Source organism: Gopherus flavomarginatus, chromosome 2 (genome assembly GCF_025201925.1).
Source record: "Gopherus flavomarginatus isolate rGopFla2 chromosome 2, rGopFla2.mat.asm, whole genome shotgun sequence".
NCBI lineage: Eukaryota > Metazoa > Chordata > Testudines > Testudinidae > Gopherus > Gopherus flavomarginatus.
The window spans coordinates 251343857-251364145 of NC_066618.1; the positions used below are offsets into that span (position 1 = coordinate 251343857).

The 20289-nt window shown below is 42.2% G+C and overlaps 3 protein-coding genes across 13 annotated transcripts in view; 2 read left to right on the forward strand and 1 right to left on the reverse strand.

Annotated features, from left to right (window-relative positions):
* The window catches only part of E2F5 (E2F transcription factor 5), a 28648-nt gene extending 20070 nt beyond the window's left edge, over positions 1–8578 (forward strand). The window contains exons 4-10 of one of the 2 annotated variants that reach the window (XM_050941103.1): positions 865–908; positions 3722–3786; positions 5286–5562; positions 6233–6433; positions 6892–6936; positions 7098–7190; positions 7813–7902. In XM_050941103.1, coding sequence (XP_050797060.1) covers positions 865–908; positions 3722–3786; positions 5286–5562; positions 6233–6433; positions 6892–6936; positions 7098–7147 — 682 coding nt within the window. In that variant the 3' untranslated portion in view covers positions 7148–7190; positions 7813–7902. Of the gene's footprint in view, positions 1–864; positions 909–3721; positions 3787–5285; positions 5563–6232; positions 6434–6891; positions 6937–7097; positions 7191–7812 lie in introns of both variants that reach the window. The other variant, XM_050941102.1, reaches the window with a different exon arrangement.
* Positions 1–20289, reverse strand: part of RBIS (ribosomal biogenesis factor) — a 366698-nt gene that overhangs the window by 332062 nt on the left and 14347 nt on the right. The window contains exons 1-4 of one of the 8 annotated variants that reach the window (XM_050941041.1): positions 13126–13300; positions 12428–12544; positions 9690–9806; positions 8533–8720 (exon numbers count right to left, since the gene is read on the reverse strand). The exons of the other annotated variants lie outside the window; for them this stretch is intronic. Coding sequence (XP_050796998.1) covers positions 8652–8720; positions 9690–9806; positions 12428–12541 — 300 coding nt within the window. The 5' untranslated portion in view covers positions 12542–12544; positions 13126–13300 and the 3' untranslated portion in view covers positions 8533–8651. Of the gene's footprint in view, positions 1–8532; positions 8721–9689; positions 9807–12427; positions 12545–13125; positions 13301–20289 lie in introns of those variants that run through there. 8 annotated transcript variants of the gene reach the window in all.
* LOC127045304 (carbonic anhydrase 13-like) overlaps positions 19249–20289 on the forward strand; it is a 45555-nt gene continuing 44514 nt past the window's right edge. Inside the window, exon 1 of one of the 3 annotated variants that reach the window (XM_050941309.1) lies at positions 19249–19379. In XM_050941309.1, coding sequence (XP_050797266.1) covers positions 19349–19379 — 31 coding nt within the window. In that variant the 5' untranslated portion in view covers positions 19249–19348. The remainder of the gene's footprint in view (positions 19380–20289) is intronic. The other 2 variants (XM_050941308.1, XM_050941307.1) reach the window with 2 other exon arrangements.

Below are 20289 nucleotides of genomic sequence, written 5' to 3' on the forward strand. Positions count from 1 at the left end.
TGGGAACGTTTTTTCCTCTCTTGATAATGACAATGTCTTGATTTTGCTGTAGTTTTTGCACAGAAACAGTAAAACATCTCTTAGCTTTCAGTTCTGTTGACTTATCGATAACTATACTTACAGCAGCTGTTTTATTTTTTTTCAGTAAAGCAAACAGTTCTTTTTCCAAGCTCCAGTGCTGACCTGTATATTTTTATAGTTGACAGGTAAAACCTTGAATTTGAGGATTTTTAATAGAGAAATTCCCATAGACTATGAATTAAACCCAGGACAAACACAGGATGTTTCCTTTCAAACCGGCTTCCCTTGCCTATTCTGTAGGCTGCATCTAGTTCTTTGATGGGTATGTCGTCATTGGCAGAATTCATCTTGAATTCATCCAGAATTCATGCTGATCCATGATGGCTTTGGACATACTGTATCATAGTGATATGATATTAACCAGACTTATCAGTAAAAAGGAGATGGTGGTAGTATGTGTGAACTACATTTAAATAACATTTTGGAAACTTTCTAATGGTAGCCTAAGGCCAAGGCTATGCTTGAAAGTCTTTTCTGGTCTAGTTATACTGGTATGCTATATTGACAAAGCATTTATAATGTGGACATAGCTAATTTTGACAAAATTCTGCATTTCTATAGCTGCATCTATCTTAAGGGCTTTTGCCACTATTTTGTCAGTCACAGATCCCACTTTGACCAACATTTGCTATAACAGTAAAAATTTAAAGTGTAGACCTGCCCTAAACAACACACTGTAGGAACATAAACTTCTTTTGTAAACTGCACTAAATATCAACTTCACATTGCTTAGGCAAAAATCTTAGCTTCTTACTTCTTGAAAATTTCCTTGACATAAATCACATTTTCATATGTCACTCATGAAGACATCTGTAATTGCTTCAATGGTAAGTTGCTGCTAGACTGTATTTTTGTAAGATGTTTGGAGCAGGTGGTTTAACCAGGGAAGACAAGGTAACAGTGGAGAAGCTAAATGAATTCTTTGCATTGTCTTCACTGCAAAGGATGTGAGGGAGATTCTGATATTTGAGCCATTCTTTTTAGGTGACAGATCTGAGTAACTGTCCCAGATTGAGGTGTCAATAGAGGAGGTTTTGGAACAAAGTGATACATTAAGCAGTAATAAGTCACCAGGACCAGATGGTATTCACCCCAGAGTTCTGAAGGAACTCAGAAATGAAATTGCAGAACTACTAACTGTGGTATGTAACCTGTCGCTTAAATCAACTTCTGTACCAGATGACTGGTGGATATCTAATGTAACACCAATTTTTAAAAAATTCTCCAGAGGTGATCCTGGCAATTACAGGCCAGTAAACCTAACTTGAGTATTAGGCAAAGTGGTTGAAACTATAGTAAAGAACAGGTTCATCCTATGTATCTGATAATCATATGATATGATATGTTGGGCAAGAGTCAACATGATTTTTTGTAAAGGGAAATCATGCCTCGTCAACCTATTAGAATTCTTTGAGGGGGTAAACAAGCACGTGGACAAGAGTGATCCAGTGAATATAGCATACTTGGACTTTCAGAAAATTTTTGACAATGTCTTTCACAAAAGGCAAAGCAAGAAGTCATGGGATAAGAGGGAAGGTCCTTTTGTGGATCAGTAACTGGTTAACAGATAGGGTAGGAATAAATAGTTATCACAGTGAAGAAAGATAAACAGCTGGGTCTCCAGGATCTGTCCTGCAACCGGCACTGTTCAACATATTCATAAATGATCTGGAAAAAGGGGTAAATAATGAGGCAGCAAAGTTTGCAGATTTAAAAAAAAAAATCAAGATAGTTAAGTCCAAAGCTAACTGCAAAATGTTACAAAGGGATCTCACTAAAAGTAGGTGACTGGGCAACAAAATGGCAAATGAAATTCAAAGTAATGCACATTGTAAAACATAATCCCAACTATACATACAAAATGATAGGGTGTAAATTAGCTGTTACCACTCAAGAAAAAGATCTTGGAGTCACTGTGGGTAGTTCTCTGAAAACCTCCACTCAATGTGCAATGACAGTCAAAAAAAAAAAAAAAAAAAACTGACTAAATATCAGGAAAGGGATAGAAAATATCATAATGCTGCTATATAAATCCACATCATAATGCTGCTATATAAATTGTGTGCAGTTCCAGTTGCCCATCTCTAAAAGAGATATATTAGAATTGGAAAAAGTACAGAGAAGGGCAACAAAAACAATTAAGGGTATGGAATAGCTTCCATAGGAGGAGAGATTAAAAAGTCTGGGACTGATCAGTTTAGAAAAGTGATGACTAAGCGGGGATGTGATAGAGGGCTATGAATGGTATGGAAAAAGTGAAGAAAGAAGTGTTATTTACTCCTTCACATAACACACTAATCAGAAGTAATAATCGCAAGTCTCCAAATGAAATTAATAGTATGTTTGAAAGAAACATAAGGAAGTACTTCTTTACACCACTGACAAACAACCTCTGGAACTCCTTGCCAGGGGATGTTGTGAAGGTGAAAATTGTAAATGGGTTAAAAAAAAAAAAGAGTAAATTCATGGAGGATAGGTCTCTCAATGGTTATTAGCCAAGATGATCAGAGACGCAACCCCATGCTCTGACTGTCCCTATGGCTCAGACTGCCAGAAGCTGGGACTGGATGACAGGGGATGAAGCACTCAATAATTGCACTGTTCTGTTCATTCTCTCAAGCATCTGGCACCATCCACTGTTGGAAGACAGGATAGTGGTCTGACCCAGTATGGCCATTCTTATGTTCTCGTGCATTAACCATCAGACTTGAAAGAAAGCTGTTTGTTTGAAACCTCTAGAAATGGGATCTTTTCAAATACCTCTCTCCCTCACCCCAGCCCCTCCCCCAAAACACATATCCTACAATGCAAAATGGTTATTTAATGAAGATCTAGGGCCAGGGCTTCCATATTCCCACTATTGAACAAAGTTCTTACAACATGAGGATTACTATTTGTATTTATTATATTGTTACATACACCTCATTAGAACCTTAAACCCCATTTTTTTCCCATAGTTATTTTGAATTTAGAAAATGTTTGCAAGTGTAATTATGTTTATAAGAAATGGAACTTACAATACATAGGTACTTGATACTTTGAAACTACATACTTCGACAGAAGCTACATGAACTATTAGATGTCTCTTCCATCTGCAGTCATGGATGTATGAAAGGGGGGCTTGGTTGCCCCTGGGGCATTGTTTTTCCTAATGCAGGCTCTGCAGGACCTGTCCAAGTTCTGTGGGGCGGGGGGAGGGGGAGGAGGAGGCAGGGCAGGACAGGACACGTTGGTCTGACCCACCAGAGGTTCCAGAAAAGACAACTTAGGCCCAGGCTTCCATATATTTTCTGTGGACAGCTGCAGCCAGGGGGAATACCTGACAGTACAGTTCCAGTGGAGCCATCCTACTGGGGATCGCTGAAGCCAAGAACTAGGGGATAAGCACAAAACATCTGCACAGATGGCTCCTGTCCTTGGATATTATGGTTATGAATACATAGATGAACAGGTTTTCTTCAAGCTTTGCTCTCATTCATGTTAGAATTTGTTCCTGAAGCACATCAAAACGTGCAGGATTTGTATCAAACTAATGCTGAAGTGGCATTAGAAAAGAACTATATTCCATTTGAGTGTACGCAACCCAAGAATGTGTAAAATTACATATGGTTAACATTTTCTTAAATTACTACTTCACTAGGAGACACACTTCTAGCAATTCAAGCACCTTGTGGTACACAGTTAGAAGTACCTATACCTGAAATGGTATGTACAAACTGTTAGCTTACATATGTGTGGTGTGGGAGGTGTAAGGATGCCTGTGTTGCAGCTAGCAAGGTTTGTGTCTTCGTCTGTGTGGGAGAAAAAAATAGGATTCACCTAATTGGATGTGGTCTGATATTGGATAAACAGCAGTTTTGCACATCTAGACAGGCTAAAAGTGATTAGACCTTTCAGTTAAAACAAGATACGTTGGGTTTTCCCCTTCCTCCTCCTCTCTTCCGCTTGCAAAAGCCCAATAGCTGCCGTTTCCCTTCAGGCAAAAAGCAGTGGTGCTTCCTTCGGAGTCTGTCAATGCTGGTCTTTCAGTGGCAAGCTCCTCTCCTCCCAACCCCTGCTGGGCCAAGGAATTTAGAAATCAAAATCAGATTCCCCATAGAACAACAGAATAAGCAGTAGAAAAACTGATTGTCATTAAGAACTAGACCAGATAGCGCAACAGAGAGTGCAGTCTTGCTTTGGCCAAGAAAGATGGATGGGCAAGACAATCTACTTTGCTTCATGTTTTTACCTTCTGCCATCTTCTGTTTCTGTGATACAGTGCTTTTCAGTTTTTCATGCTGCCTACACAGGTGGGGAAAAAGTGGCAAACATTTTTTGTGCAGTTGTGGGAGGATAGTGATTCCATGTGATGCATTTCATATTTTGAGCAAGGAATGAGTAAAATCACAGTAACTAAACAATGAGGTTTTTAAAAATGCCACAAGGTGAACTGCAATGCTAATCTAATGAGACTGTCCTTTGTACTGCTGGACACATAATTTGTATTAGTTGTCTTCATGACTGAAATATCTCACCTATTCCCAAAATAGAAATATAATGACTTAATCCGATGAACTGGCCAATGGTAGCAGCACTGCACATGCCAGATTGAATCACAAGAACTAGCTCTTTAACATGAAGGCTTCATGTTGACTATTCTGCAGGGAAATGGTCCCCATTAACACTAATTGTCCTGTGTTCACTGAATCAGGGAGAAAAGGATTTGGCTATGGTGGGACAGTTAGTTCCAATTAAGTCAATTTTGCAGATGAGAAAATTATTTTAGAAAGGGTACTGTATATCCCAGGGGTCAGGTTTTAGTGGGAACCCTGCTGTGACTCGCAGCTAAGCTTGAATTCAATTACATGAACATTGCACAGAATTCTGTACTTGAGTGCCATGTGTCAGTTGTTAATTATGGGAGAATGTAGAAGGGTTGGAATCTTATTGGTTACAGGGTGTGTTGTATTGGTTTTAAGTCTCTTTTTCTGTCTGATATGTGATGTTAACTTAGCATAAAACTGTCCTAATGTGGTCTTATGATTAGAAAATTGTATGTCACCTTGCAATGGCACCTTGAGAATTTTATTCTTAAATAAGTTTTCTACCTAGGCAATTATGCGTTTCCATTACTTTCTATGGCAGTCTCTGCATATAGTCATTTGGCTTAATTGTCAGTCACAAGGAATTGTAACTGTTATTTCAATGTGCTGCCTTTAAAGGGACAAAATGGACAAAAGAAATACCAGATCAGTCTAAAGAGTAGTTCAGGACCAATCCATGTGCTGCTTATTAATAAAGACTCAAGCTCCCCCACGCCTGTGGTGTTTCCAGTTCCTCCACCTGATGACCTTGCACAGCCTCCATCTCAACCTGCAATTCCAGTGACTCCCTCAAAACCTACGGCATCTACTGAGAATCCATCAGAGCAGCATGACATTAACCAGGAGCAGCATTTGCAACATACCCCAGTAACAGATACAACAGATACACCATCAGGTGGGTCCATGGTTTGTTCACCCCATGCCCAAAAGAGATTTGTTTAGAGATGGGGTAGAGAAAGGGAATCAACTGTTAGCATAATGTAGCAGCTGCTGACCTGAGACCTGACACCAATGGAGTTACTATCAGCTGGCTGGAAGTTGCAGGGGGTGGTCAGCATCCTCTTCCTGTTCTATGTTCAGAGTTCTGTTGAAGTGGATTGTTCCCCTTGCAGTTTATCATCCTATACCAGAAACACCTCAGAAGTGATACAGGAACCAGCCCACAACAGGGTTCGTGGCTGTTCCTCAAGGCAATTGCATGTGGTGTATGAAAAAGGCTTCAAACTTCTACTGGAATGTAAAGCTTGAACATTTACCTTTGACAAGCTTGTACTAGGACACTCCCTACTGTTGTAAAAGGCAGTTTTATGTGAAAAGCAGGCTCAGTGAGGGAGATTACCTGAACTTGTTTTTATCACTAATAGATAATCAAATGTCGTTTAGCAACATACTACAGAAATTGTGAACCAAATCTCTGAAGGGCCTTGAGACCTGTGCCCACTTTTTGAAAGATGACATCTCAAATACTGGCCATGTTCTACCAGTAAGACTTAGCCAAATATAGGTGTGTGTGCATATAGTTTACCATAACAGACTTTGTAATATGTATTTTTCTGCCATTGTAGACAACAGTGTGCAAGAGAACAATACAACTCCAGCAACTCCTTACTCTAGCCTTCCGGACTCCTTGCTGTATACAAGCCTTACAACAGATGCAACACAAACTACTACTAGCTCAAATGCCTATCAGGCCTTGCTTCCCTTGGATGTTAATTGTATTCTCAAGCCAAACTCATTTGATATAGCAAAGATGGATGAGCCCACAGGTAGGCAGACTCTCTTTAGTTTAACCCTTACTGACAAAGCTAGCAGCAGATTTCCCAGGGGAGAAGAGGCCAGCAGTGTGTTTTGTCTGCAGCCTTTCCCTTGTCCCTCCTGGAGCACTTTTCTTTTCATCATTTTGGCTGTGGTTGCTGTCTGGTTTTGGGTAAAGTGCATCCCTCATAGAGGTGCTCCATTCTGGTACATTGCTTACATTCCCTTTGTAGTTATACGTATTTGTGTAACCTAAGAATAGCACCAGAAACTGTCCAAAGGGAAAAGTCAAGGGGTTTTATTATTTTAAGCCCAGTAGGATACTGGTCTGGTTGACTCTCTCTACTGCTCTTGAAAGCATTATGTTATAAATGTAGTAGTCTACCAGCTAACATTCTCCATTTCAGTAGCTGTTTAATGCACAGAACCTGGGTTGACTTTCACAAATAAGTACTTTTGTGTTTAACAGGAACTATTAGTAGTGATATCATTGACGAATTGATGTCTTCAGATGGTAAGCATTTAGCATTTTTTTTTAAATAAGCAGTTATATTTTAAGAATGTGTGATTCATTCATAGGAATGTAGGACTGGAAGGGACCTCCTGATGCACTGAGTCTAGTCTTCTGTTATTGCAGGCAAATGTCATTCATATCTGAATTCATCACTTCCCTAGGTTTTTGTTCAAATCTGATTCCAAAATTCGTTACAAATATCTCATATTAAAACAGCTGCTACACAGTCGACATTGCGTAGTGTGGACCCTGCAGTAAGTAGATCTAAGTTACTATTAAGCTACGCTATTAACATAACTCAAATAGTGTAGCTTAGATCGACTTTCATACACAGTGTAGACATAGCCTCAGTCTCTTCATGCCTTAGTTTCCAGTCTGTAAAGGGGGGATAATACCATGACACTACCTCACAGGAAAAATACATTTGAAGACTGTGAGGCAGATACTACAATCCTGGAGGCTATATAATACAATAGATCCACTGCTAAGTACCAACCACAAAGGCTGCTTAAGTGTTGCTTTGCTGCAGCAGAGACGACTAATCTGTTACCTGCAGCAAAGCCAGTGCAGTGTAAGATAGCAAAGGAAATTCATTTAAAGCATAGTAAATAAATTGCGTCTACACATTTAAATTATTTTAAACCTTATTTTGGTGGAGTTGCACCAGGATCCCCACTGCACAGTCCAGTGCTTGTAGACAAGTATTGCCAAAGCAAAGCAAGTTGTAACATTTTGGACTACTGACACTGGACACCAAAGTTTTTATTTACCTTCTGATGGAAATGATTTGAAATTTACTGGATGTTGCAAGGCAGAATTTTAATTATAATAGATTTCTGTGATTCTATGATTGATTAAACTGTTCTTGTTTTACAGTTTTTCCTCTCTTACGACTCTCTCCTACTCCCGGAGATGACTACAACTTTAACCTGGATGATAATGAAGGAGTCTGTGATCTTTTTGATGTGCAGATACTAAATTATTAGATTCGGTGGGAACCAGACTGTCATATCTACCTCTAACTTTATAACATTCTAGACTTCTTCATAACCTAAGTATTTTAAATAATGAATGTATAACCTCTTAGTTCACTGACTCTGGGGGTGCATTTCCTTTTGCTTCCTTGCTTGCTTCACAAAAGACCTTAAATTCAAAACCAGAAGAAAGGGCTTTTATCAATGTTCTCTGGTATTTTTTCACAAGTTACATTAATGTAACTCAGCTTTGAAATCCCAAGTTCTCTAACCCGCCCTCCCCCCCTTTTTTTCTTGCAGCCTTCTGTTTACCTAAAAACACCCCAAAAAACAAAAAACCACAACCCAAGGCTTGTCACTTAGCAGAATTTTCTTTCTGAAGCTTTACTGCCAAGAAGCTCTCTGTTTTTAACCTTTTGCTACAATTTAAAAAAAGCTTTCACTGCCAAATTTTGAAGTGAAGGACATTAAATGGGTTATGTTAAATTGTTTCAGTGAACCAATTTTGTGAAGTGCCTTCTGTTTTAGCACTTTAAGTTTCTCACATTTTGACTTCTGACATTCCACTTTCCTAGATTATAGGAAAGATCTGTTTGTAGTTTGTATTAAAGTGTGCCAATGCTTGTATATTAACAAGATTTTTTTAATAAAACTGTACAAACAGAGTATTCAGTATGTGCCATCCACCGATTTTTTGCCAGTAAATTTTGCTTTTGAAATCCATAGCCATTTCATTATGCATTACAAGTGAGATAATAAGCTTGCAGCTGCATCCACATCAGCTGGTTCATCTTCCAGGTGCTTGGAAACCTGAAAATAATTAAAAATAAATAAATAAAGTAGGAAGCTGAGGTTGTATAAAAAATGTGATTGATGGAAGATATAAAGCTAACAAATACTTGCTGTCTGGGATTGATTAGCTCAGTGTATTGGACTGCAAGACCACCTACATTTCTTATGACTTATTCACTTTAGGGGAATACATAATTTGCTAGACTAGACGGACCCAGTGGTCAATACTTAATGCTTCAGAGGAAAGCCAATAAAATCTGTGCCCGTAACATACATTGCCAAAATTGAGATAAACTTGAATGCTCTAGTCAACAAAATCTAAAATTGTGAAGGAGATTATTACTGCACAGAGACTAACACACTGTCTAACTTGTTCCAGGGAGATTGCTTGAATTATTAATAGGGCCCCACTAGTGCTCCAGAAAGAGAGAAATTGTTTCAAAATGTTATATTTTGATGAGAGCTCTTCAATTGGAGCAGAGGGAGGTTGATGTTTTTACCAACAAAAAAAAGGGGGGGGGCGGGAATAGTTTTTTCATATTGACACTGTCATCAAATGGTTAGCCAGGAGATCCAGGATGTCTTGCAAAAGCAAACACCTTTATTTTCTATGCCTATTAGTGTTAAGGGTTAACTCGATGAATCAAGATGTCCAGTTGAAAATCTATTTTACTAATTTTTAAAGCTCACGAGTAAAAAAAAATCAACTAAAACATCCAGATATTAAATGAAAAATCCATTCTGGCAACAATCTAGTGATGCTCAACTATTTCCTCTCTTCTGACTAAGAAGGGAGTTTGTGCCCTAAGAAGAACTGCTAAGGTTGCTTGCAGACTTGACATGTCTTCATGATGGGGTCACAACTGTGTTTTTTCAGTCAAGACCTAAAAACTTATTAAAATTAAACCTTAATTTTGGAATCTTTCTAACCTGAGGTTGCAGCTACCCTCCCAACCAAAGATGCATTTAATAGGACTCAATTATTACCCGAGGCCTCTCTTGAGATTTTGATGAAATGCCTTTTGATAGTTGTTTGACTTCTTTCTGTACTTCAGTAAATGCTTTATTTATTGTTCTAACTCTTTCATCATTCACAATGTTTATCTTTAGAGGAGAAAAAATTGTACAAGTTAGTCAAAGGCAGTAAGAGATCTTAATATGATGCTAAGGCTTATTCATAGCCTATTTATTATACATATTTACAATGTTTCTATCTTTAAAATTGCTTGGAGTGGGGCACATTCTTTAAATTATTTTAATTGTACTACTGTTTGAATGTGTAAATATTAAAGATAGTGAATTTTTAATAGAACTTTCATATAAATGGATCACTAGCAAAGAAATCTAACAAATAGGTCAAAGCTAACTTGTTTATATTGGAGATAAATGGGGAAGAAAGATTTCCTTCTGGAAATGGAACAGGTAACAGAAAACTAGTTCAGACAAACTGTCACACCTTCAGTTTATTTTAGCCAACAGGAAGAGGCACCCAGTCCAGGCAGGTTCTTTCTATCTTTCTATTTCTATCAGCAGGTAGGTTGGTAGATACCTGTAATTTGTAACTGCTCGTCTCACCTTAACTTGATCTAATGGGCCACTTTTCGGTAACAACAGCATTCTCAAACCTGTTTTACTGTTACATACAAAATACTATATAAAATGGAGATTTGGCTCCACCTATAGATATTCCTGAATATAAGCTTGCTGCTATTTGTCACTGAAAGTTATCTTTGTATCTGAATAACATCCTCAGGTGCCAGTGACACACAACGTTTTCCCTTTGAGTCACTGTTTAAGTCCATAGCTTTGGTAACATTCCAACTTTCTAAGTGATTTATTCTGTTTTGTCTAACTTGCAGCAGGAAAGTTAAGACGTCTTTCCTTAAAACACCTTCCTCAGAAAAAATATGATTACCATTGGCTTAGCTATACATTTTCCAACAGTTTGAATATATGTACTGGAAAAAATGTCTTCGCTGTTGCTTTATTAGATTCTTAACAGTTTAATTCTGTGTCAGATTATGCAGTTCAGGAGTGACACAAGCTCTGGGAAAACAAAGCCAAGTCTTGGTGGCTAACAAGTCTAGTAAATAACCTGAACAGTACAGTTTTATCTCATTTTAGAATGAAAGCTCATTAAGCCAGAGAACACATCTTAAGTCTTACTCAGTGTCATGTTCCCTAGTAATCAATAATATGCTGCAAAACCACTTTCAGAATAACCATCTCCAAGATAAAACAGTATGAAATCCTTGTATTGGGTGTATATAGAACAGTTTTGTGGACTAACCTTCAAGCTTTCAGCACTCATTAAGATAATACCATTAAATTTAGAAAATCATACTCCCACCTAGAAACTTCAGCAAGAGCTGGTTTAAAAAAAAAGGGTTGTTAAAAAAAAAAGTCATTTACTCAGATCCAATTTTATAGTTTTTAAATAAATTTCCAACCAGCTTCAGTAACAAAGATTCCAGTAACCTAGATTATTTCTGTTGGGTTTTCTGTTTCTAACAGTGCTTGGTATGTAATCAGTTTTACTGTTTACCCAGTAACTCTTCCCCTTTTTGGTTTTGTAGGTCTTGCAGCAATAAAGGCAAGATCTTTTTTTGTTTATTTTTAAGAAAACAAAATGGCAAAACCACAAAAATGGGCAGTAAGACTTAGAGGCAAAGGGTAGTCCCCAAAGTTCTTAAAAACCCAACAACCCACTCTAGATTTCAAGTTGATTGTTCTAGTGTAAACATCTTCTTGTGATGTTTTCTTCTTGTTTGTTTCAAGTAGCTGTGTCAATGGAGTTCCTATCAACGAGTATTAGTTCAGGATATCCACATAAAATCCTGTCTTCTGTTCTAGCCCAATAGGTGAATCAAGAAAGGGATAGTGTTTGCTTTTAGTCATCTCTCTCCGTGCTCATTAATGTTTTATATAGTGGGAAACTGAAGGCTTTTTGCCCCTGTTCTGTGGGTGAGGGCCCTACAAATTCACTGTCCATTTTGGTCAATTTCATGGGTCATGAGATTTAAAAAATTGTGAATTTCATGATTTCAGCTATTTAAATCTGCAGTTTCATGGTGGTGTAATTGTAGGGGTCCTGACCCAAAAAGGAGGTAGGGGTGTGTGTGTGTGTGTGTAGGATGTCGCAAGATTATTGTAAGGGGGTTAGCAGTACTGCTATCCTTACTTCTGCACTGCTACTGGCAGTGACGCTGCCTTCAGAGGTGGGCAGCTGAAGAGCAGCAGCTGCCGGCCAGGAGCCCAGCTGTGAAGGCGAAGTCACCACCAGCGGCACAGAAGGAAGGATGGCATAATATGGTACTACCACCCTTCATTCTGCACGCTGCCTTCAGAGCTAGGCCCTCAGTAGCTGCCACTCTCTGGCCACCCAGCTCTGAAGGCACTGCACAAGTATGGCAATAGTGTGACATCCTTAAAATAACCTTGAGATTCCACTGCAACTCCCTTTTGGATCAGGACCCCCAATTTGAAAAACGCTGGTCTCACCTGTGAAATCTGTATAGTCTAGGGCAAAAGGACACAAAAGACCAGATTTCACAATTCATGAAGCATTTGTTGTGGCTGTGAATTTGATAGGGCCCTACGCATGGTACAGGTCCTGTGTGGGTTTTTTTGTTGTTCTTTTTTTAAACTAAAGACACTTGGTGGAGCTCTCAAAAACAATAAAGAAAAAAATGTTTGCACAGGGTTATTACTGTGGCCCTACTAACCTTCTTCAGACTTGTTGTGACTGGTTTAGCTTTATTCTTGGCCTTCAGGGATCTGGTGCTGGCTATGTGGAAGACGCTCTTCGGCTTTGACCCTTTGGTTTTGCTCTTGCCCATGGCCTAGAAGGTGGTAAGACAACAGGTTCGCCTGGTAAGTAGGTGGCGGTGTGGCTGGGGACTGCGCCAGCTTTTTCACCAGTTACATCGGTCTCTGGGCCTGCTACCCCACAAAGAGCAGGGCTGGGAGTTGTTTAAAATTGAGTAACTTCGGCTATAAGGAGGCTTGGGCGGGGGGGGGGGGGGGGGGGGGTTTGGAGATGGCGGCTCAGAGTAAAAGAGGCTACGGGTGCCCAGGCCAAGCGGCGGGGTAGCCTGGCGACGGCTGAGCGGCGCTGCGAGCCCGGCTGCCAGGTCGCCGGGCCCAGCCCAGTGCAGATCCTGCTTCCCTGCCCCCCCCCCCGGTAACTCTTTCGGGAAAGGGCGGCGGAGGCTTCGTTTCCGCCCCCGATGTGAGTAACGGGCGGGGTCGAGCCAGAAGCCCCCCAGCCAGAGTGCGCGGCCGGGCGCGGGCTGCCTCCCGGCGGCTCCGCGCTTCCACAGTAAAACCAACCGGCCCCTCGCCCCGCCCCACGGACACGCGCTCCCCCGGGCCGGGCCCCGGCAGGCGCACGAGGGGCTCCCCCCACCCCGAGCGCACTCACCGCAGCGTTTGCCGTCCGGTCTCACAGGCGGCGGCTGCGCGATCGCGCTGCGTCATCACAGGGCGCTGCTGGGAGTTTCCCCCGCCCCGCAGGAGGGAAACCCCGATCCTATGGCCGCGCCCCCGGAGCCGCCCTGGCGTTCCCACGCCGCGGCTGGGTGATTGGGCCCAGCTGCGTGGGGGGAGCCTGGGGCTCAGGCAGGGACTCCGGCACTGCGTGCTGCGCAGTTCCATGTGCCCGGGGCGGCCAGGGACGCGCCCTGCTCCTTCCCCCGGGCGGGCTCCGGGCTCCGGGTTCCGCTCCCCTGCGGGCTGGGAGGCTGGAAAGAAAACAACGAGGTTGCTCAGTCAACGGCAGCACGGTGCCCACCGGCCCCAAAGGCGCGCTGGAGGCAGGACAAGCTAGTGAGGGCTAATGGAGGCGAGACAACGCGGCAGAAGGAAATCAGTGACTCCCTAGGGGCCTGTCCCGACGTTATTAACAACGCTCCCACCCGACATACCGGGAGCAAGCGCTAGGGGGTGGCGTTCGCCCGCATGTGTTAAACTTGGGTGTGATATTGCCCTGCTGCTGTCAGGCCTTTTTTGAATTACACACCAAGAGCCTGAAGCAGAGGTAGGCAACCTCTGGTATGTGTGCCAAAGGCAACATGGGATCAGATTTTCAGTGGCACTCACAGTGCCTGGGACTTAGCTCCCGGTCCCAGGGGCTCTGCATTTTAATTTAATTTCAAATGAAGCTTCTTGCACGTTTTAAAAACCTTATTTACTTTACATACAACAATTGTTGAGCTATATATTAAAGAGTTATAGAAAGAGACCTTCCAAAAACATTAAAATGTATTACTGGCACACAAAACCTTAAATTAGAGTGAATAAATGAAGACTCAGCACACCATGTCTGAAAGGTTGCTGACCCCTAGCCTAGAAGCACCCCCTGAGATCAATCAGTGACCTGGCTGTGCCCGGCACTTGTCAAGCACAGGATAACAGACAGTGCTTGCCTATTGACTCAATGCAGCATCCAGGCGATAAATGATATTTCTATGATGCCATCTGCCTTCCTGCCCACTCCAACAACATTTGAATGGAAATGTAGGACACCTCCTTGCCTAACTTGTGCAATTCTCATGCCTTTTGCTACTTCCTAGATTAAAGGTTTTATATTTAAGAATGTTATTAACCAAAATGAGGGGAAAAAGGCTTTTGGGTGTTTTACAAAGGTACATGTCTATTTTGAAATGAAATCTCACACAGGGCTAAAAAAGAGGCTGAGATTGTTGGATGCTGAGCTCAACTCTCAGAGGCCACCTTTTCATGCTCTCTGTATGTGTGTATATATCTCCTAGCTATATGTTCCATTCTTTGCATCTGTCATAAACAGATAGCTAAGGGTTAATGTCTCTTACACCTGGAAAGGAGTAACCTGAAACACCTGACCAGAGGACCAATCAGGAAACAAGACTTTTTCAAATCTGGGTGGAGGGAAGTTTGTGTCTGAGTTCTTTGTTCTAGTGTTCTGCCTGTACTCTCTCTCGGCTATGAGAGGATTTCTGTCTCCTGCTTTTCTAATCTTCTGTTTCCCAGTTGTAAGTACAAAAAAGATAAGACAATGATTTACATGTGTGTAGTTGCTGGAGTGTTTTGAATTGTATTCTTTTTGAATAAGGCTGTTTATTCATATTTCTTTTAAGCAATTGACCCTGTATTTGTCACCTTAATATAGAGAGATCATTTTTATGTATTTTTTCTTTCTTTTTATATAAAACTTTCTTTTTTAAGACCTGTTGGAGTTTTTCTTTAGTGAGGAATTCCAGGGAATTGAGTCTGTGCTCACCAGGGAATTGGTGGGAGGAAGGAGTCAGGGGGGAAAATCTCTGTGTGTTAGATTTACTATCCTGACTTTGCATTCCCTCTGGGTGAAGAGGGAAGTACTTGTGTTTCCAGGACTGGAAACAGGGACGGTGGCATCCCTCTGTTTAGATTCACGGAGCTTGCTTCTGTGTGTCTCTCCATGAACCCAGGGAGGGAACACCTGGAAGGGAGAAGGGAAGGGAAATGGTTTATTCCCCTTTGTTGTGAGACTCAAGGAATTTGGGTCTTGGGGTCCCCAGGGAAGGTTTTGGGGGGGCCAGAGTGCCCCAAAACACTCTAATTTTTTGGGTGGTGGCAGCTTTACCAGGTCCAAGCTGGTAACTAAGCTTAGAGGTTTTCATGCTAACCCCCATATTTTGGACGCTAAGGTCCAAATCTGGGAATAGGTTATGACATGCATCCAAAGAAGTGGGTTGTAGCCCACGAAAGCTTATGCTCAAATAAATTTGTTAGTCTCTAAGGTGCCACAAGTACTCCTGTTCTTTTTGCACTTAATAAAGGGAGTGGTGAGGGTTGGACAAGCTATAAAATGGCAGGACCTGGGTAGAGAGTGGGCATATCTCTGCTCTTCCCTCCTTATTCTCCACCTGTATATGTACTTAGCAACTGAGCAGTTACTCTAGCAGGCCCTTGAAAAGGTTTGTGGTAAAGGAAGCAGAATGTTCTACAATGACACCTACTACAGAGTATCACCTCCCTCACAGAAACCATTTGGCAGAGAGGTGAATACAGCAATAGGATTTCTGTTGTAATGTAAGCTCTTCAAGACTAAGGGCTTGTCTACATCAGAAAGTTGCAGCGCTGGTGAGGGAGTTACAGCGCTGCAACTTAGGAGGTGTACACATCTGCAGGGCACCACCAGCGCTGCAACTCCCTGTTTGCAGCGCTGGCCGTACTCCCGTTTTGTCTCGGGTGTAGAGGATCCAGCGCTGGTGATCCAGCGCTGGTAATCAAGTATAGTCACTTACCAGCGCTTTTCTTGACCTCCGTGGAATAAGCAGGTATCCCAGCATACCTGAGGAAGCCTCCGGTAATCAAGCTGGTCTCCTTCCCCGGCTTGCTCTCGCGTTCCCCGAACCCCGAGCAAGCAGGTCTCCGTCCCTGCGGTTTGCAGGGTGGTTCCGGGAACGCGAGAGCAAACCGGGGAAGGAGACCAGCTTCGCCGCGGTTTGCTCTCGCGTTCCGCGAACCACCCTGCAAACCGCAGGGAAGGAGACCTGCTTGCTCGGGGTTCGGGGAACGCGAGAGCAAAGCGGGGAAGGAGACCAGCTTCGCCGCGGTTTGCTCTCGCGTTCCCCGAACAAGCAGGTCTCCTTCCCTGCGGTTTGCACGGTGGTTCGCGGAACGCGAGAGCAAACCGCGGCGAAGCTGGTCTCCTTTCCCGGTTTGCTCTCGCGTTCCCCGAACCCGAGCAAGCAGGTCTCCTTCCCTCCGGTTTGCAGGGTGGTTCGCGGAACGCGAGAGCAAACCGCGGCGAAGCTGGTCTCCTTTCCCGGTTTGCTCTCGCGTTCCCCGAAACCCCTTGAAGCCGCCCAACAGCGCTGCAGTGTGGCCACATCTAACACCACTTGCAGCGCTGGTTGCTGTAAGTGTGGCCACTCTGCAGCGCTGGCCCTATACAGCTGTACAAATACAGCTGTAACAACCAGCGCTGCAAAATTGTAGATGTAGACATGGCCTAAGATCTTCTAATTTTTATGTTGCTGTAAAGTTCCTAGCACACTTTTAGGTGCTGTAAAACAGATGATCTCTGGAAAAAACAGCTTAGCACAGGCACATCCGTGCTGTTACAAACCATACTGGATGTCCACTACCATTGCTGGTGAAGCCTCTGTCAGTCTTCATATCATAATAGTAGTCCTACTGTGCTGATAATGGGGCCAGACCTCAGGCTAATGCCTCTGCTAATGGTCCTGGGCTTGATTCTGCAATCCTCACTCACTCAAAACTCCCACTGACTTCTATTAATGGGAATTTTATGTGAGAATAGCTGGGGTTCAAAATACATATAGCTTGGAGAGAATGTATTTGTTCACCATCACTGTGGAAAAACAACAGAGACCTCACAAATCATTTAGAAATACCAAATAAGAAAACGATGAACAAATATCTTGCAGAGTAAACAAAATGATAGCATTATAGATGCATTTAATTAAAAAAAAGTGTAATATTATCAAATAGTGTTTTGTTCTGCTTGCCATAGGCACAGAAAGCAAGTCTTTTTCAGTGTCACCAACTCTTTGTTGATTAGAAAAGAACTACAGCTTTTACTACTGTAGCAAGCAGTAGAAGGCAAACACAAGGCAATCCTGCAAAGACCCACATATTTAACTTTGTACACTATGAGCAGTCAAATGGTCAAACAGTGAGTAAAGTTTACCAGCACACATGAAAATTTTTGCAGGATACAGGCCCAAATGAGTAACTTAAAGGGATGCCATAAACTTGGAAATCTCACTTCCATCTGAAAATTTTGTACCTCTCATTGTTACAAATAACCCCTGGAGTTACTATAACGGAAAGATTAAAACAAAAACCCACAAAGCATTTTCTCTCTTCTATTTGCATTTAGCAACACTGTGTTTTACTCAGGACATCAGCCTGAGGGTTTTCTGGTTATGCTACACATCAGAGAATCAAGTGGTTCTTTAAAATTGCATATAATTTGTGGCTCTCATTTTTCAGTCTATACTTATGTAAATATTGGAAAATTTAGCTTTCTACTTGAATCATGGCTAGCTATGTAATGTGCTTAACTATGAGGTTAAAACTAATTTATAAAAATACTTTCTTGGTTTCCTTTGGGTTGTTTGTTTGGAACCAAATTCCTTCTTGAATCGAGTTAAAAATATTCCTTTTTAGTACTTATCCTTACAGGATCATCTTCATCTCTTTGCAGTAAACCAGGTAAACAAGCAAAACCAGCAAGAGAAAGAAATGGAGTAGCATATAAATAAATGGTATGCATAATTCATTAACTAACTAGAGCAAATGTAGAACTCAGTCATTAGCAAAATACATGCACTTTGTTGTACATTGGAAAAAAGTCATTTAATCTTCAGGAGTAGGTTTAGGCTTCATTTTGTTTTCTAATTTTTTGTATTATATGTGAAATGTTCCCATAAAACTTTGTCTAGACAAAAATTGTATTTTGTCTTAAAAATTATTACAATGAAGACAGGAAACAAAATATAAAAAACGCTTACTTTTAGGGCCAGATTTTCAGTACTGTACATGTACTGTTGCAGGAATTGTTTGTGCAAATGACATTTAGCCACTGAATTGGTAATTTGTGCACATCATTACCACAGTTATATGCTCATATGTGTGTGCACAGCCAAGTGTACGCTCAGAAAACAAAGAAAAATAACCCTTATTTAAAAACAAAACCACAGCTCAGGCTTTTTAAGTCAAGTTCATTATATTTAAACCTAATTCATGATTTGTAATGGTTTGTTTGGCAATACCAAGACAGACACAGATTCACACACACACAAAATAGATAATGTGTTAAAAGCAAACAAACCCCTTATCCCCCCCTATAAAACAGTTTTCCCCCCTACAGGCCTGGAAAGGGAGAGAGATTATTTCTCTTGTTAAATACTTGGGACATGCTCAGCTACTCTGGTGATGAGGGCCATAAAATGCATAGACGTTTACAAGGCTTTTTCCTGTATGGTATATCTTAGGTGTTTTCTTGATTCTTTCTCTGACTTTTGAGGGGAAAGGCTTTGAATCCTTTAACTTAGATGAAGTCCGTTTGCTGCACATCCTGTACTGTTTAAAGCCCAGTCCTACAATTGGAGCTGTGCGGGCAGACCCTTGCACCTGCCTGGATCCAGCTGCAGGACGGGGGCTTATCTAGATGGAAAGGTGAGGAGCCTAATCCTGCAGGATGCTGAGCACCATCGGTTGCCACGTACCCCAGTGCAACACTGGACAGCAAGCAAACGTCCTCTTAAAAATGTCACTATTAATAAACAACTCAGCTGGGAGCCGCAAAGTTTGGATCCAGACCTGAACTCTTCACAGTCTTGGCCTTTTTCAGGTCCAAGGTTTATGTTCAGGCCCATCCCTGCTGAACAAATGATCCCATCAGCAGCTGGAGTCACAGTCCCGGCTGTTGCTACTCGAGCAATGTTGCCCGCTCTAGGTGGCTCCGCGCTGTAGGGGCCGGGTCCCCCGGCTGGCGGAAGGTGGGAATTACAAGCGACACCCGGCGGCTCCCGCGCTCAACCAGACTTTATAAGCCTCTGGGCGCCGCCTGCCTCCTCCAGAGCGCCCTGTGCCTTGCTCCGGCCAGCTAGACGTTCTGCTCCGCTCGCCAGCAAGCGGGGACGTGGGTGGCCATGCTGCACTGGGGATACGACGAGCACAACGGTGAGGGGGGACAGCTCCCGGGGGGCAGGGGGGCGAGCCCACGTGAGAGGAGCCAACCTTGGCTCGGCAGCGGCAGAGTTTGCTCCAACTTTTCGCCCTCTCCAGTGAGGTGGGTTGAGTGCGGGCGCTGGGAGCTGCTGTTGAGAGCAGGGGAAATTTGGTGCCTGAGCTGAGTTAGCAGGTTGAACAGCTTTTCCCTGCTGGAGCTGGTGCTGCCCCAATAATTGTCCTTGAGCCGTTCTCTCTTCTGGTTATTAGCACCGGCCTGAGTAAGCAGGTGTCACGCTAGGGAGTCGCTGCAGGGGGCAACTCAACATAGGAGAGTTTCTTTCATGCCAGGTGGTGAGTGAGGTGGATCCTGCCCATTTCCCCAGAGGGGGCATCCTGGTGCCAGGCAGTGTCAACACTGCAGCAGAACCTTTGGGTCAAAGATTAGGTTTTGAAGTGGGACTTAGGCAGGTTATTTTTTGTCTTAGCACAGCCAGTTAGTTCACCATTAGAACATTTTTGCTCTTGAGAGAGAGAAGGGTTTTATCCTCGAATAAGAAATATTGTCCTATTATCAAGCTCTGTAATAGCTGTTAGTGGGAATAGACCAACCAGCTTTAATTAGAATAATTCTTCATGCTAATGGCAATGTGTTTGCACTTAGCTGATAAATATATACTTCCAAATGGTAAACAATTTAATAACTATTCTATAGGAATTTGATTCCTCCGCCTTTTATTTTTGCAGTATTTTGTTTTCTCCTGTTTAGCGCTGCTAAGAGAGTGTTTGTAAAAGAAATGTTAGCTCCCCACAGCCTGCTTTTTGCTTTTACATATGTCTATCAACCAGTCCATCAATCATATTCGTAATGAGCGTGGTATCAGAGCACCAAAATTCTAAAAGCCAAAATCTGCCATCTTTA